The sequence below is a fragment of the Mus musculus genome, chromosome 2 (assembly GCF_000001635.26).
Source record: "Mus musculus strain C57BL/6J chromosome 2, GRCm38.p6 C57BL/6J".
NCBI lineage: Eukaryota > Metazoa > Chordata > Mammalia > Rodentia > Muridae > Mus > Mus musculus.
Window position 1 is genome coordinate 155,376,564 of NC_000068.7, and position 15,018 is coordinate 155,391,581.

A 15,018-nucleotide genomic window follows, 5' to 3' on the forward strand; every position below is an offset into this window, starting at 1 on the left:
TACAGAGTGAGTTCCAGGATGGCCTGGGCTACACGGAAAAACTATTTTCAAGAAAGCAAAAAAAAAAAACAAGGGGGGGGGCAGGGTATGAAGATGTCTGTGGGCGTGGTGGTTTGACCGAGCATAGGCCCCATAGGTTCATATATTTGAATACTTGGTCCCCAGTTGGTAGAACTGTTCGGGAGGGATTAGGAGGTGTAGCATTGTTGGAGTAGGTACTCCAAGGGGAGTGGGCTTTAAGGTTTCACAAGCCAGTGCTACTCTTACTCAGCTCCTTCTGCCTGGTGCTAAGATGTGAGCTTTCAGCTTCGGCTCCAGCACCTTCCTGCTGCCATGCTCCCCGACATGATGGTCATGGGCCCTAACTCTCTGAAACCCTTCCATCTGTAAGTTGTCTTGGTCATGGTGCTTTACCACAGCAATAGACAAAAAGGCGCTTTTCACACTCAGGTCTGGCAACCCTGAGTGCAATCCCTAGAGCCCGTTTTTAAGTGGAAAGGACAGAAGCAACCCCACAACTCTGTCTCTGAGTCCTCCACCTAATTGTGGCACAGATGCCCCCCATAAATAAACGTAAAACACACTAACGTTCTAGGTCTCTTCCTAAAGGAGAAGCAGTTACTGTTTAGAGCTGACATGGATAAGGGCCTGAATGATTGCATTTAGAAACATATTTCCTACCTTTCAGTCTTAGCGTCAACAACAACAACAACAACAAAAAATAGAATATATTACTGACCAGGTTTATGGTGTAGGCCTGTAATCTCTGCATCTTGGTAAGCTGAGGCAGGAGGATTATACACTGAAGGCATGCCTGGGGTAGAGAGTGAGTCCAAGGCCAACCTGGGCAGCTTTGGAAGATGCTGAAAAAGAAAAAAGGAGAAGAGAGGACATGACTCAATGATAAAGTCCCTGCCTAGCATGCAGGAGGTCCTGGGTTGATTTCCCTTATTGCCAATCAATCAATCAATCAATCAATCTACACTTGAGAGTTTCCTTGCTCTTTCTCACTGACTATCTTAAAGCCAGGGTTAGGGGGAAAGAGAGGTGGGGAGTGGCCAGCATGTTCTCATCACAGACAGGCTCAGACCTGCTTTATACATCTAAGGTCCCATGAGGGGCACACCCAGGCTGACACATCTCAGCCCTTTAGAGGCCCCAATTCAGTTCAGAGTCCTCAGGGCATGGTAAATGCAAACCCAAGGCCTATACATGAACACAAGGGTGGCCTCTTGACCTCCAGTCCTAACTCCCATAAAATTGGGCAGGTGCTCCTACTCAGGAATGAGTAGGAATGAGTTAGGTTTGACAGACATGAGCATAGGAATGAGTTAGGTTAGACAGACATGAGCATAGGAATGAGTTAGGTTAGACAGACATGAGCACTTGCTTGTTCCAAGGGTGTAAACCCATCTACACATTTGTGATATTTGTTCACAGATAGCTTCATATACATCCATGGATTGTCTGATTGGATATGAAATTTCAGGGAAGGCTCATAGCATGATATGTTTTTCGAGATTTATTTTACAAGTATAGGTGTTTTGTCTGCATGTATGTCTGCATACCAACATGCATGCCTGATGCCAATGGAGGTCAGGAGGGGGAGTCATATATCCTGAAGCTGGAGTTACAAATGGTTCTGAGTCACTGAGTGGGTACTGGGAGCCAAACTTGGGTCCTTTGAAAAAAGGAACAAGTGCTTTCAACCAATCTCTTCAGCTCTCCCCTTTCTAGGTGCTGTCAATCAATGAGCCATCTCTTCAGCTCCCCACCTCTTTTTAAAAAGAATTATTTAATTTATATATGCGAGTACACTGTCACTATCTTCAGACACACCAGAAGAGGATCTTGGATGCCATTGCAGATGGCTGTGAGCCACCATGTGGTTGCTGGGAATTGAACTCAGGACCTCTGGAAAACCAGTCAGTGTTCTTAACCACTGAGCCATTTCTCCTGCCCTCTCTTCAGCTCCTTTTTATTTGTATGTTTATTTTGGCAGTACTGGGGATTAAAGCTAGGGCATCATGCATTGGGGCTTCTGCTATACCACTAAAGCCCGAGCCCCAACCCCCTTTCGATAGCTGCCAGACCCAGGCTAGAGTCCCAAGTAGACTGGAATTTGGCTTAGCAGTTTGAACATTGGGTACAGCCAATATTGGGAACAGAATACAGGTCAATTAGGGTACCAGAGGGTATGCCAAGAGCCCTAGTCTCTAGATTTTGGGAACCAGAACTTTGGCCCATGGGGAGACTCCTATGCCAGACTCTCTCGGTGGGCTTTAGGCTACAGTGACTAAGCCTTTGATCAAAATCCCCTATATGTCAAATATGACATATATCCTGATTGGGAAAATATGTGGACAAAGACCCTATCTTTGGGATGTCAATCATTCACTTGTTAAGAAACCACCACTGCCCAGCTCCAGATTTTTAAAAAATATTTTGAATGAGGTGTATAAAAGTATTTTTTAGTTATTTTAAAGTGTATAGATGTTTTGCTTGCATACATGCATGAGTGTGCACCACATGCGTGCCTGGTGTCCGGAGAGATCAGGAAAATAGTCATCAGCTTCCCTGGGAGTTAAATGGTTATAGGCTGCCATGTGGATGCTGGGAGTCAAGCGTGGGTCTCCTGGAAGACTACTCAGCACTCTTAACTGCTGAGCCAGTTCTCCAGCCAATCTTTAAAAAGTTACTGAACGTGTCTGGGTGATTTGTCTGCATGTTTGTCTGCATACCAGTAGAGGGTATTGGACCCCATTTTAGACAGTCATGAGCCACCATGTGGGTACTAGAAATTGAACTCCCAGTCGGTCCCTGGAAGAATAGCCAGTGCTCTTAACTGCTCGAGCCCTCTCTCCAGCCCATCCAGTCAGATGTTTTATTTTTAATTGGGTCTCTCTGAATATGGTAGCACATGTCTTTAATCCCAATGCTTGGGAGGCAGAGGCAGGTGGTTAGCTGTGAAACCAGGCTAGCCTGATCTACATAGCAAGTTCCAAGCCAGCCAGACATGGTGAAACTGTCTCTCTGTCTCTCTGTCTGTCTGTCTGTCTGTCTGTCTGTCTCTCTGTCTGTCTCTCTGTCTCTGTCTCTGTCTCTGTCTCTCTCTCTCTCTCACACACACACACATTCACAGAGCATGTGTGCTCTGGCTCACAATGTAGCCCAGGCTGTTCCCAGACACTGGGCAGGTAGAAGTACAAGTGCAAGTAACATACTCAACTACTTCCATTTATTGAAAAAACAAATGAGACTGTCCATTAAAGTCATTACTGTCACACGGGTAGGACAAGAGTGGCCTCTCCTGGGAAATACTAGTCTAATTTTGAAGACAGGAAAGAATGTTAGAAAGGCTCAGAGAAGGCAATCTGGACAGAGAGAGCTTAAACAAACTCATGGGGACGAGCGAGTTTTGAAAAGACAAAGGACGTTTGCTAGCACAGGGTACACTGAGAGGAAAGGAGAAGCTGCTGGCAAGAAGCCGGCCTGGGTTGTGAAGAGCCATCAATAGTTGTTGGGACTGTGGGGCTTTGTGAGAATATACAGTTTTAGAGCAAACAAGGGGTGTAACAGGAGGGACACGTTAGGGATTAGTTTGTCAGCAAGGAGGTCAAGGGAGGGTCTGGGATTAGTGGGAAGTGGCTGTGCTAGGCAGAGGCTCAGGTTTGCACAAATGAGGGCACCCTGGAAACCCTAGTGTAAGGAGCACTGTGCTAATCACCTCCCCTCAAGCCTCTGGGTATTATTTTCTGGCTGTCTCCTCTGCCGGGCAGGGTTCAGTCCTTCCTAATGGCTTTCTGACCAGGCTGGGGCAGGGTTCTTGAAACCACCAGAGCATGAAGCTCTGAACTAGCTCCTGCTGGCCAGATGGGCAACCCTCCGAACCTCATCTCCCAACTCTGTTCCAGAGACCCAGACGCTCTAGCCATGGAAATCCCCTAAGTATTTCACAGGCCATTGCAAGAGCTGGGGCCTGGAGCACAAACCTGGCAGAGTCTTGGAGGATGACGGGTCTGGAAAACCCTGTCAGTTCTAAATGTGAATATCCATGGCAGCGTGACAGATAAACTAAGGCCCAGAATAGTAAGGATTTAACTTGAAATCACACAGGTTGAGACACAGGACTGGAAGCCAGGTTTCCCTTTAGAACCCTGGAGTTCAGTCCCTCTGGTGTAGGGTGTGATCAGAGTCAAGGCTAGTACCTGTGAGTTAAACTCCTGGCTCTGCCAAGGACTATTCCTTAATTACCTCGGAAAGTTGCTTAGATTCTCCTGGTCTGTTTCTTTAACTGTAAAAGGAGGATGCTACCTACCTTTTGGGTTTATTGTAAAGATTAAAAGGCAGCACAGTGCTTGGCATATGGTAAGTGTTCAGTGTCAGCTGGCAGTCTGGAAGAAGCAACCGTAGGTGCCCCTTCTTCTTTCCCTCCCCTCCCTCGGAGTCTCCTGTAGCTCAAGCTGCCTTTCAAACTCTTGAACCCATTTCTATCTACCAAGTGGTGAGATGAAAGGCAGGTACATGTAATCTCAGTTTCTCCACATGTAAATCAGGACTAACAATCCCTGCCCTGTCTGTCACTCTTTCCCCCCTGACCTGTTCCGGTAGCAACGTGGACTAAATAAGGTATGTAAACGTTCTAAGCCGAGCTGTCTCCAGGTCAATGTTTATTCAGCTTAGAGCAATTTCTTTCCAAGTCCTACGCTGGCCAGATTTCCTGTCAGCCCCATCAATTCTCTAACACTCGCAGGTGCTCCTTTGTAACCGCGGAAGGGGCAAGGTCCGCTCAAGCCCACCGTAAAAAGGAGCGGGGAAAACAAAAAACATAGAGGAGGGAGAGCAGGCAAGTAGGGCAGTGTAGAGAAGTGGGGTAAAAGGACAAGGAGGGTAAAAGGGACTTACAGATGGAGCGCGGCGGGGGTGGGTGGGGTGGGTGTCCTGCACCTAAGATGCAGGAGAAGGGATGTGCGGAGCTCTGGGGCAAGTGAGGGAGCAGGGATGTGTGCGGAAAAAGCAGCGAGGTGGGATTCTTGAGGAAGAATTGGGGGGTCGCTTTCAGTGTGAGGTCTGTGGGTAACTGGGGGCAGGGAATTCGGGCCGTCACCTCCACTCAGACAGAGGCTCCGAGAGCAGCTCCCGGGCTACAGCCACCCGCTGGCAAACCGCGGAGGGGCGGGGAAAGAGCATTCGGCGCCTGTGATTGGCTGCCGTCCCGACGGCCGCTGACGCGAGCGGGCGGGCCCCTTTGTGACGTCACAATCAGCTGTTGAAGCGTTCGGATTTGTGCCCTGAGCCCGGGCGCAGCGGCCGCAGCAGCTCCGGGCGTCCGTTCGGGAGCCCCGCCGTCTCTCGGCCCGTCCCCGGTATGCGGCTCCAGTTGTGAGCACCGGCGACCCGGGGACGCCCGGCCGCACAACTACCTCAGCGCAGCGGTTGCTGCAGCGGCCCCAGGTGAGTCCCGACCTCCGGGCTGGGGGCTCCGGGCACCCCCAGGACACGCCCTGCGCCCCCCTCTCCCGTTCTTTGTCTGTCTCCGCCGGCGGCAGCCGGAGCTGCGTTCTTGGCTCCCTATTGGTTGCTCCAAGCCGGTAGGCCATGACGTTGCTTTATTTGCATATGACATTGAGACGTCACCAAGGCCAGCCCCGCCTTCCAGGCTTGCATGGGTGCTTGTCCTCTGGTGACCCGGTGGGCGCTATGTCGTGCCCAGCCGGCCGAGGGTTGAAGAGACGCTGAAAGACAAGCGGGATCCGAAGGGACTCGGCGGTTTCCTGGGCTAATCTAGGGACTGGGGTCAGGCCTCTCATTTGTTTTTTCCTTGTGACCTGAGAGAGGGTAGGACAGCAAAGCTCGATTTAAGTTGAGAGGGCGGTAAGTAGATGGAGCTTCAGACTCCAGGTCCTGGAGACACTACCAGATGGTAGCGGATCCCCTCTGTCTTCAGGCTCCGCCCCCTAACATAATAACATCCTTCTAATCCCTGACATGTGTGCAGAGCCTGAGTTGATGTCATTTTCAGCCTACAAATATTGAGGGTCTTAAGCCCCACTTCACGGAAGAGGAAACTGAGACTCAGAGAGACGTAGTTTACTGGAGATCTCAGCCAATTAGAATCACACTCACTAAGTGGTAGATTCCTTAGCTGAAGTATAAGCTACATGCTTACATACATCTACTGAGGACCCTATCTTGGGTTCAGCACCAACCACAATTTGATGGGATGCTTCAGTCTTCATGATCCTGGACATTTTCCCAGGAGGTCTCTGAAAATTGGGTCTCTTACAAGGCCCTGACCTCCTCTGCCTTCTTTCTACTTCAAAACCCAATAAATGGCCGTCTCCCAGCTGTTTTGACCACAGAAAGGTGAGTCACTAGTTGCCTGCCTCCAGGTGTCTCCAGGGCAGATGTTGTTGAGAGGGAGTTGGGAGTTCCCTCTGTGGGCCTCCCATCAGAGCTGTCAGCTGGGAGAACCAGACCCTTCCCTGGCATTAGTGATGCAGAGCTTATGCTGTTTCCTGAGGCTGCTTCCAGAGTGACAGAAGGATGTCTCTTACTTTCCAAGTAAGTAGATCTGGAGTCCTTCCCAGGTTGAGGGTCGCTCAAGAATGGCCTGGGCTAGGGTTGGCTTAGGCCTCCAGTGCTATTCTAGGCACAGCCTCTGTAGTATTAAGGGAATGGTTCTTCCTGGAGCAGAGCCAGGAATCTGAGAACCAGGAAGCCAGCAGGCTAGGAAAGAAAACCCAGGAGGCTCTCCTAGTGGTCAAAGGAGGGGGGCAGTCATAGCTGGCTGGTTGCTACCATCTCTCCTGGCTGTCACTCACTTCTGTATGATCTCCACCAGGGAGCTTCTCACTTGACATGTCAACAGTTGAAAAGGCTCATTGCAGGGACTGGTGCACAGTGTGAACCCTGGGAAATGCATGCAAAAGTTTGATGCCAGGGACCAGAGATCTACAGGGACCAGAGACCAGGGCCTGTGTCTGATTTCCCTGTTTCCTGTGTATTATATTTTTGGATATTACCTGTTGAGGTTTTTCTGATTGTATGTATTCTGCATTGCCACACCACCACTAAGCTATAGCTTTATTGGGTAGATTCATGTTCCCAATTTGATATCACCATCCCTAAAACAGGAGACTTGTTGTCTTGGTCCAGGGAAGGAGGCTTGGGTTTGAAGGCTTGGATCTTGGTCCAAAGCTTGTGTTTATCCTCAAGGGATCCCTGGATCTGACAGCTTCCTTCTTCCACTGTCTATCACTGACATGTGGTCTCACTGGACAGGATTCTTTCTCTTGGCTAGTGATGCTGAGTTTGAACAAGAGTCTAGGGGAAAGGGGAGTTAGAGTAGTGGGGCAGACCTGTAGGCACAGGTCCTCCTCATCTGAGGGTTGCCCAATCTCATGGTAAGATTGTAGAACTGAGCCGGGCGTGGTGGCACTCGCCTTTAATCCCAGCACTCGGGAGGCAGAGGCAGGCGGATTTCTGAATTCGAGGCCAGCCTGGTCTACAAAGTGAGTTCCAGGACAGCCAGGGCTACACAGAGAAACCCTGTCTCGAAAAACCCAAAAAAAAAAAAAAAAAAAAAAAGATTGTAGAACTGTAGTGATTACGGATGCTATTAGGTTCAAATACTACCTGTGTCTTTCACTAGCTGTGAGACTTTAGGTAGTTATCTTATTTCGCTGGGCCTTTTAAAAAAATTAATTAATTAAATGTATGTGAGTACACTGTTGTTGTCTTCAGCCACACCAGAAGAGAGCATCCGATCCCATCACAGCTGGTTGTGAGCCACCATGTGGTTGCTGGGAATTGAACTCAGGACCTCTGGAAGAACAGTCGGTGCTCTTGACTACTGAACCATCTCTCCAGCTCTCTGGGCTTTGTTTTATTTATCTCTCTATCAGAAAAAATTTTTTCTCTTCCTCCCACTCCTTTTCAGTCCCTTTGACAGGATCTTATGTAGCCAGGAACTATTTTTTTTTTTTTTTTTTTTTTTTTTAGGTAGGGCCCCATGTAGTTCAGACTGGCCTTTAACTCACTATGTAGCCTAAGCAGGACTTGGACTCTGATCCCCCTGCCTCTACCTTCTAAGTGCTAGGATAATAGACAGGAGGTCTTCATGTCTTTGAACTCTTGTCCTCTTGCCTCTAGCCCCTAAGTCCTAAGATTCCAGGCTTGCCCTTTCACACACTGTGAGGATATAAGGAAAAATGGACCAGGTTTCTTAGTATAGTGTTGTATGTTACTGACACAGGAATATTAATTATGATGATGGTAATAAGAACAATTTTTTTCCCTTAATGGAAAATTCCTATTTACTCCTCAAAGCCCAGGTTGGCTGTTATCTTCCTCTAGAGACTTACCCTGGCAAAGCTTGGTCATATATATCACTTCTTCCATATCCCCAAAGCACCCTGTCATAACACCAAGTTTATTAGCTTATTGAATGTTTACTGTGTGCTCAGGCACTGTTCTAAACATGTCATTAAGTGTTTCCTCATTTAAGTCTTATTACGATTGTCATTTGACAGATGAGAAAACAAAGACCCAGCACCTTTCTAAGTGCATACAGGAACACCCACTGAATGCAGAAAAGCACACACACCAAGAGCTTCTCTGCTATTACTGCTCTGGCAGCTAGGGGCTATAGCCTTGTCTCCAGCTACCAACTGAAGGGCTGACTTTAGTTCGTGCTTCTACTAATGTCTTTCTATGCTTCTCAGGGCTTTAAACTGCCATAGGGCGCCCCCTTGAGGTTGCTTCACCCGCTGACCATGTTCCAGCGCTTCACCAGCCTTTTCTTCAACACCCCTGCGCCTCCTGAAGACTCCAACTGTCCGGGGGCCTTTGTCTCTGAGGAGGATGAAGTGGATGGCTGGCTCATCATCGACCTACAGGGTGAGGCTTGAGTCAGGATCCAGCACTCTTGATTCCCTAGTCTATGAGCATAATGAGGACAGGAGGTGTTGCAATATAGAGGGGAAGAGGGCTATTTGGATGTTGGAGTCCCCCTAGGCCTACTGGAAAAATTAAAGTAGAAGCCGTGAGCCCAGAGGTGAGGTAACACAGACCCTTCTCTTGAAAGCTCTGGCTCCTGCCATTTGTTGGGGCACACACCTGGGACACCTAGGGCGGTGGGCTAAGGATCCTGGCCTTCAGGTGCTCTCTGGGCACGATGGATAGAGGTGCAGGTCTGACTAACGATGCCCTTTCTCTCCCCATCCCATGTGTCTGGCATATGTGTGTGTGTGTATGTGTGTCCCACCCTGCTGCTCCCTCTCCTCTGCATGGCTTCCCATTCCCACACCCTATAGACAGCTATACAGCTCCTCCCGACCCCGGGGCCTCGCCTGCTCCTGCAGGCCGCCCTCCACCCGCGCCCTCCTTGATGGATGAGAGCTGGTTTGTTACCCCTCCCGCCTGTTTTACTGCAGAGGGGCCCGGCCTTGGGCCTGCCCGCCTCCAGAGCAATCCGCTGGAGGACCTCCTCATTGAGCATCCCAGCATGTCCGTTTATGTCACCGGCAGCACCATAGTGCTGGAGTCTGGGCCACCTTCCCCTCACCCTGAAGCTGCCTTGCCTGATCAGGACCTCAGCGATGGGTGAGTGGGTTGAGGGTGGAGACTGGAGGCTAGGGTCTAGGAGACTAGCAGGGGCGTGTCCTTGGGATAAAGGGCTGAAGGAAAAGAGGCGTGGTCTTGTGGCTAAGGTGGGGCTTGGGAGAGCCCTGGCTCAGAGGATTGGGAGGGACCAGCCTGATCTGCCAGACAGAATCAGAGTAGGACTTGTATTGGGGGGTCAGGGTTTTTTCCCTGTTCTGCCTAGTTACCTGTGCCAGGTGCTTAATCACAACTCTAATTGTGATTAAAGGAAGAATTTGTACCCCTCAGTGGTCTGCCCCGCAGAAATAGGGTGTGGGATGCCAACCCTGATCTCTTCCCTCTCTGACAGAGTTGTACTCTGTTTCTGCAGAGAGCTGGCGCCTGCCCTCCGGGAACCCAGGGCCTTGCACCACGCAGCTGCTCCTATGCCCGCTCGAGCTGTGCTGCTGGAGAAGGCTGGCCAGGTGCGGAGGCTGCAGAGAGCCCGACAGCGGGCTGAGCGCCACACATTGAGTGCTAAAGTGTTGCAACGGCAGAATCGCGCCCGGGAGAGCCGTTCGCGCCGGCCCAAGCACCAGGGCAGCTTTATTTACCAGCCGTGCCAGCGCCAGTTCAACTACTGAGCGCCCCTGCTGCACCGCGAATCCCTCGCCGACTCCTGGTCCCATCCGCCTCCTCTGCAGCAGCCAGTGTGCTGCTCGAGGGTGTTGGGGGGTCCACCCGCCTCCATCTGGATACTACAACCTCCCTCCTTCCTAAGTTTTGAGGTGGGGTGATGGCCCTCTACTTCCCTGTTTATAGTCTAACTCACCTATTAACCTCTCTCATCCTGGGTCATCCTCCCTCCTTTCTCAGTGTCTGATTCTCCACCCTCACACTCCCCACACCCACTCTCCCATGCTTCTTTTTAGGACCTCTATTCTTGTCTCTCGCCCCTTCACCTTTTCCCTCTTAGCCCACCCGATTCCTAAGACCCTGACTTGGCACCTTCTCCGCTTCAGCTCCTACTTTCCAAGACTTACTCTTCTGTTTGGGATCGCTCCCACTCTTGTTCCCTTTTTTTCATTCCTGGCAATTCCCTCCCAATCCTGCAGGTGCAACCTGCCAGGCCTGGGCCATTGTCCTCATCCTGTAGTCAGGGATCAGGCATGGGTTTTGATTTCAGTTTTCCCCCTTTCTCTGCCCTGGGGGCTGGGCTCCTTATTGCTGCTTAGGCCTAGAAAGTTTAAGTATGTGGAAGAGGAGAGTGAGTTGTAAGTTAGATAAGGTGAAGGGAATGGAGGGAAACAGGCAGCCTAGTGGGGGCCGCAGATGGGGACAGGTGGGTTGAGAAGTAGCAGGGAGCAGGGCATCTTGGGAGCTGGTATTGTGCTTGGTCAGAGTAGCTAAGCCCTGGTCTTAGGCCTGAGCCTGGAGTCTGCCCCCATTTCCTTTTCCTATAATCCTGCCTTCCAGGGTTCCCCCCTCCCTGAAATTTGTCCTTCAGGAGTAACCCCTACCCACCCCTGTCCCTGTGAGTCTGGAGTCCGAAGGGCTTGTACCTTGTCACCTTACCTTGTCATGCCACCCCAGGAGTAGAAGCTGGGTAAGGCCCCATCATCCTGACCATCTCTGTTCATATGCCCAAGGTGCTAGAATTAGCTTAGGAGAGATGCAGGCCAGAGGATTTCCAGGCAGGGAAAAGGAAACACACCCCAAGGCAAGAATGAGGAGGCATGATGCTAAGGAGGACAACTATGAGGTAAAGCCATCCCCAGACTGACAGCTCTGCCTTTATCTTGCCTCTGGCCTTATATTTCATACTTTGTTCAATATGGCTGGATAATAAACACTCCTGGGTAGAGGAGGCCAGGAGCCTCACTGTCCCAATTCCCAAATTTTTCTTACAGAGATTCAGGGCCTTCAAGAGTCTTCTTAATGTTCTCCCACAGGGCTCTTTCTGAGTGCCCTATAATCCCTCCCCCCTTTCTAATTCAATATCTGGAGTAAGGAATTCTTGGGTAGGGCACAGGGATGGGGTTGCCAGCTTCTTCTTTCTTGTGGTGGGGCTCAGACACCAGCAACAGCCTCTTGGGATGCCCCAAGTTGTTTCCGGTTCTTTCTAGCTGTCCTTTTTAAAGTGTGTGCTCTTCCTTCCTTAAAACCTTTAGATGTCCTGTTACACTAACACAGGTCTTCCCTTCCCTCCAACCCCAGGTTTCAGGTCTCAGAGCCAAGCCAGGGTTGGAGAAAACTGCATTCCTACGAGGGTAAAAGTAGCTGCCCTCTTTGATCCTTTCTTACTAGGCTTCATGTGGGATGGGAGAGGATGTCCCCAGGATGGGGACAGAGGAAGCCCTGCTAGGGTCTCCTAGCCCAGTAAGCCAAATGGGAACTATAAGCAGATCAAAATTTTACACTAGCTTATTAGAGCCCTATTAGTTCCTGTCCCAAGTTCTTCAGTTACAACCTAGTAGTATACTTACTCTTCCAACTGTCCTAAGGTCACTTCCCAGCCAGCTTAGGATCTTCAGCATTTTTAAGAGCTGAAGCTCCCTCTTGCCCTTCTTGTCTACTCCTCACTGCCAGTTGGGGCCTAGGCTTAGTCCTGGGCAAATGTCCATGATCTTGCTGCTGTAGGAAGCTTGATAGGGCATTTGGCTCAAATTTCAGAAGGCCTCGCTCCTGACCTAATTTCTCAAAGCTCCGGTAGTTCTAGACCCCTCCAATTTCTCATCTGGTTGCAAGGCTTATTTTTCTTTTGTACTTTCCTATAGATGCTATAGCATTTGAGTGTGGCAATATTTTTGTTGTGTATAGATGTCTAAGAACCAACACTACTCAGTCTCCTGCTAGTCTGACTCCTGAAGCATCAGACCCTGTCATACTGTATTGACTGTGTATGTGCCTTTCACCTTGAGCATGCTTCAGGAATTTTTTTTTTTCTTAAACCACAGAACTTGAATACACAAGGGAACCAGAATTCACAAAGTCCTATGCAACCCTAGACAGGAGGAGGTTAGAGAGTCTGTCTTGATTTGTGGTTTCAGAGACCCTAGAGAAATTTGTACCAGTTTGTATTAAAGTCAGTACTACCAGCACTTTGCCAAAACTACGGATGTCAGAGGGACCTGTTTCTAGAGTGAGTCCCAATTACATCAAAGGGCAACCTGCGCTTTCTCCAATAAGTCTGAGTGGTTCTCTTGAGCTGGTGTCACTTTCTAACCTTTGCCAGTCTAGCCCCAGCAGGGCACCGTGTGTGTGAGTGTGGTTTGGTGCTGTTTTGGAGTGTGCCTGCCCCCCAGCCTGGAACCCTCTGATCAACTTGCTGGGACCTATAACGTCTTAGGTGCAACAAGGACCCTACCAGAGCTCCTGGGTGGCTTTGTGTGAGGGGACTGAACGCAGACAAACCACAGCCTGCTTCTAATACCTTCTTTCCCTACCACCTAGTTCCAAATGGAACCAACAAGTTGAGTGCATCTCTGTTGGGTGTTTTGTGTTGAGACTGGCTGAAGTGAAGAATCTTTGACTGACCATGTTGTGATGTGTCGACAGACTCAAGGACACAACCACCTCGACCTGGTCATGTGGCATGCCTGTGTATGTGTGTAACAGGATTCTGAATGTTAGGTTGTAATGCTATTCCTGTATGGGAGAAAAAATAATATAAACAAATAAAAATCTATTTAAAGCACATTATGCTTTCTGCCTCAGCTGAGCTAAAGTATGAGAAACACTATAATTTCAAGTATCATCAAGGCAGAGGATACTATTATTAGGCTAATCTTCGTTCTCCTTTGTCATATAAGAAAGCAAGAGGACAAATAGTTCACTAGAAAAGGACAATATAGGGTCTGACTCATAAATATTTTTAGAAGATCCTTATAAGGCACATATATGAAGATACCTGGATACAGAAATGAGAAAGCACAGCAAACACTGGTCCACTCTTTAGTCCCAAGCACTGGGCTATGACAAGGTCCAAGAGCTACCTAGTTAACTGTAGAACTGTGTTAAGTGCATCTCCTGATGGAGCAGCACAAGCATTGCGTGGGAGGAAGCACCATCTGTGTTGCTGACAGCCTCTCACCTCTAAAACCTTTGATGGAAGGCTGGTTCTACTTTCTGAGACAAAGTCCAACCTGGCCTCGAACTCTTTCTGTAGCCGAGGGTGACCTTGAACTTGTGATTCTTATGCCTCTACATCCCAAGCACTATGATTACAAGTGTATACCACCATACTTGGTGATTATTTTCAGACAAACCAAGTTAGTGCACGCGCGCACACACACACATACACACACACACACACACACACCTCCAGTATGTTGCTAAACAGATCTGATTTGTTCAAAGCCAAGAATGAGTTGAATGAGCAGGTAGATGCATTTTCCTCAGCTTGCTGGGAGGGCATTTCAGGTGTGATGTGTCTGAGTTACAATGAAAGCTCTGTTTACTCATCTTTGACCCACAAGAAAAGCTTGCTCATTCTTTCCAATAACATACCTTTAAGTTCTATGACAAAAACATTTATTTAACACGTTCAGTATTTCACATTGTACAAACCCTTAGATTCTCTTTATTCACTGGTCCATTTCTACAACAAATACATCCAAAACACTATATAATAAAATTATTTACAACATTTCCAAATGACAAGATTGCGTTTTGCCCCACTACTGCTATTCACACACAGTACTTCCACAGCACAATACATCATTAGAAGATCTACAAATGTTCACCCTGTACTCTAGGCTGCTTAAGAAATGTGAAACTAATAACATTTACAATGGCATTAGCGCCTTTCAATACATGGCAACATTTTAGAAGCCTTGAACTTCATTTTGCAACACCAAAAGGGCTGCTCCCCGTTAAACTTTATGAGACAGGTTTCAGGGACTAGGAAAAGGACCGCGTTATTAAAATGACTAACTGTACAGAAATAGATTTAAAAAGTCACAGCTGAAAATTGCTCTTTGTAAAATTCACACACATTTACAAGTATCAAGTCATCTTCCAGCTCGCTTACTTGGATTTTCTTCGCTTGGATTGCACGGCACCAGTTATATCTGTTGGAAAATGGAAGGACATGTTCAATGCAAGTAGAGGTCCTCCTTAGGCATCCACGATGACGAGAATTGACATAGAAAAGCCTCATTAGGCTTTAAATCAGTTTAAGGGACAATGATTTGAAAACAGTCACAGGATTTGCCTGCTAACTTGTGGTGAGAATGACCCCTGATACTAGAGCCTGCCAAGTGGGGAAATGTGATAAAGACCATAGAGGCAGCTCAGTGGGTAAAGACATTGAGAACCAACTGGCTGGCATGCACATACACATGCACAAAATATGAGATGCACCTGGCCAGAAAAATTGACACTGCTGGGGTAGAAAAAAACCCTTTATTATGATTATGAATGTAGAACACC

The 15,018-nt window shown here is 48.6% G+C and overlaps 2 protein-coding genes across 12 annotated transcripts in view; one reads left to right on the forward strand and one right to left on the reverse strand.

The window, feature by feature from the left end:
- The first annotated feature begins 5,247 nt into the window (after positions 1-5,247).
- Trp53inp2 (transformation related protein 53 inducible nuclear protein 2) lies at positions 5,248-13,284 on the forward strand. 6 transcript variants are annotated; one of them, XM_006500114.4, is made up of 4 exons: positions 5,248-5,454; positions 8,727-8,901; positions 9,438-9,606; positions 9,977-13,284. In XM_006500114.4, exons 2-4 carry the CDS (start codon positions 8,778-8,780, stop codon positions 10,227-10,229), a joined length of 546 nt encoding a protein of 181 aa, XP_006500177.1. In that variant the 5' UTR covers positions 5,248-5,454; positions 8,727-8,777; the 3' UTR covers positions 10,230-13,284. The 6 variants fall into 6 exon arrangements, with proteins under 6 accessions (XP_006500177.1, XP_030107900.1, NP_835212.1 ...); NM_178111.3 differs by having other exon boundaries at positions 5,293-5,454; positions 9,318-9,606; XM_006500113.4 differs by lacking the exon at positions 5,248-5,454 and adding an exon at positions 5,651-6,366 and having other exon boundaries at positions 9,318-9,606.
- An 808-nt stretch (positions 13,285-14,092) lies between these two features.
- Positions 14,093-15,018, reverse strand: part of Ncoa6 (nuclear receptor coactivator 6) — an 83,256-nt gene continuing 82,330 nt past the window's right edge. For 4 of the 6 annotated variants that reach the window (XM_011239709.2, XM_006499927.2, XM_011239708.3 and 1 more), the window contains one exon: positions 14,102-14,657. In XM_011239709.2, the coding sequence (XP_011238011.1) occupies positions 14,614-14,657 (44 nt within the window). In that variant the 3' untranslated portion in view covers positions 14,102-14,613. Of the gene's footprint in view, positions 14,658-15,018 lie in introns of all 6 variants that reach the window. The other 2 variants (NM_001242558.1, NM_019825.3) reach the window with 1 other exon arrangement.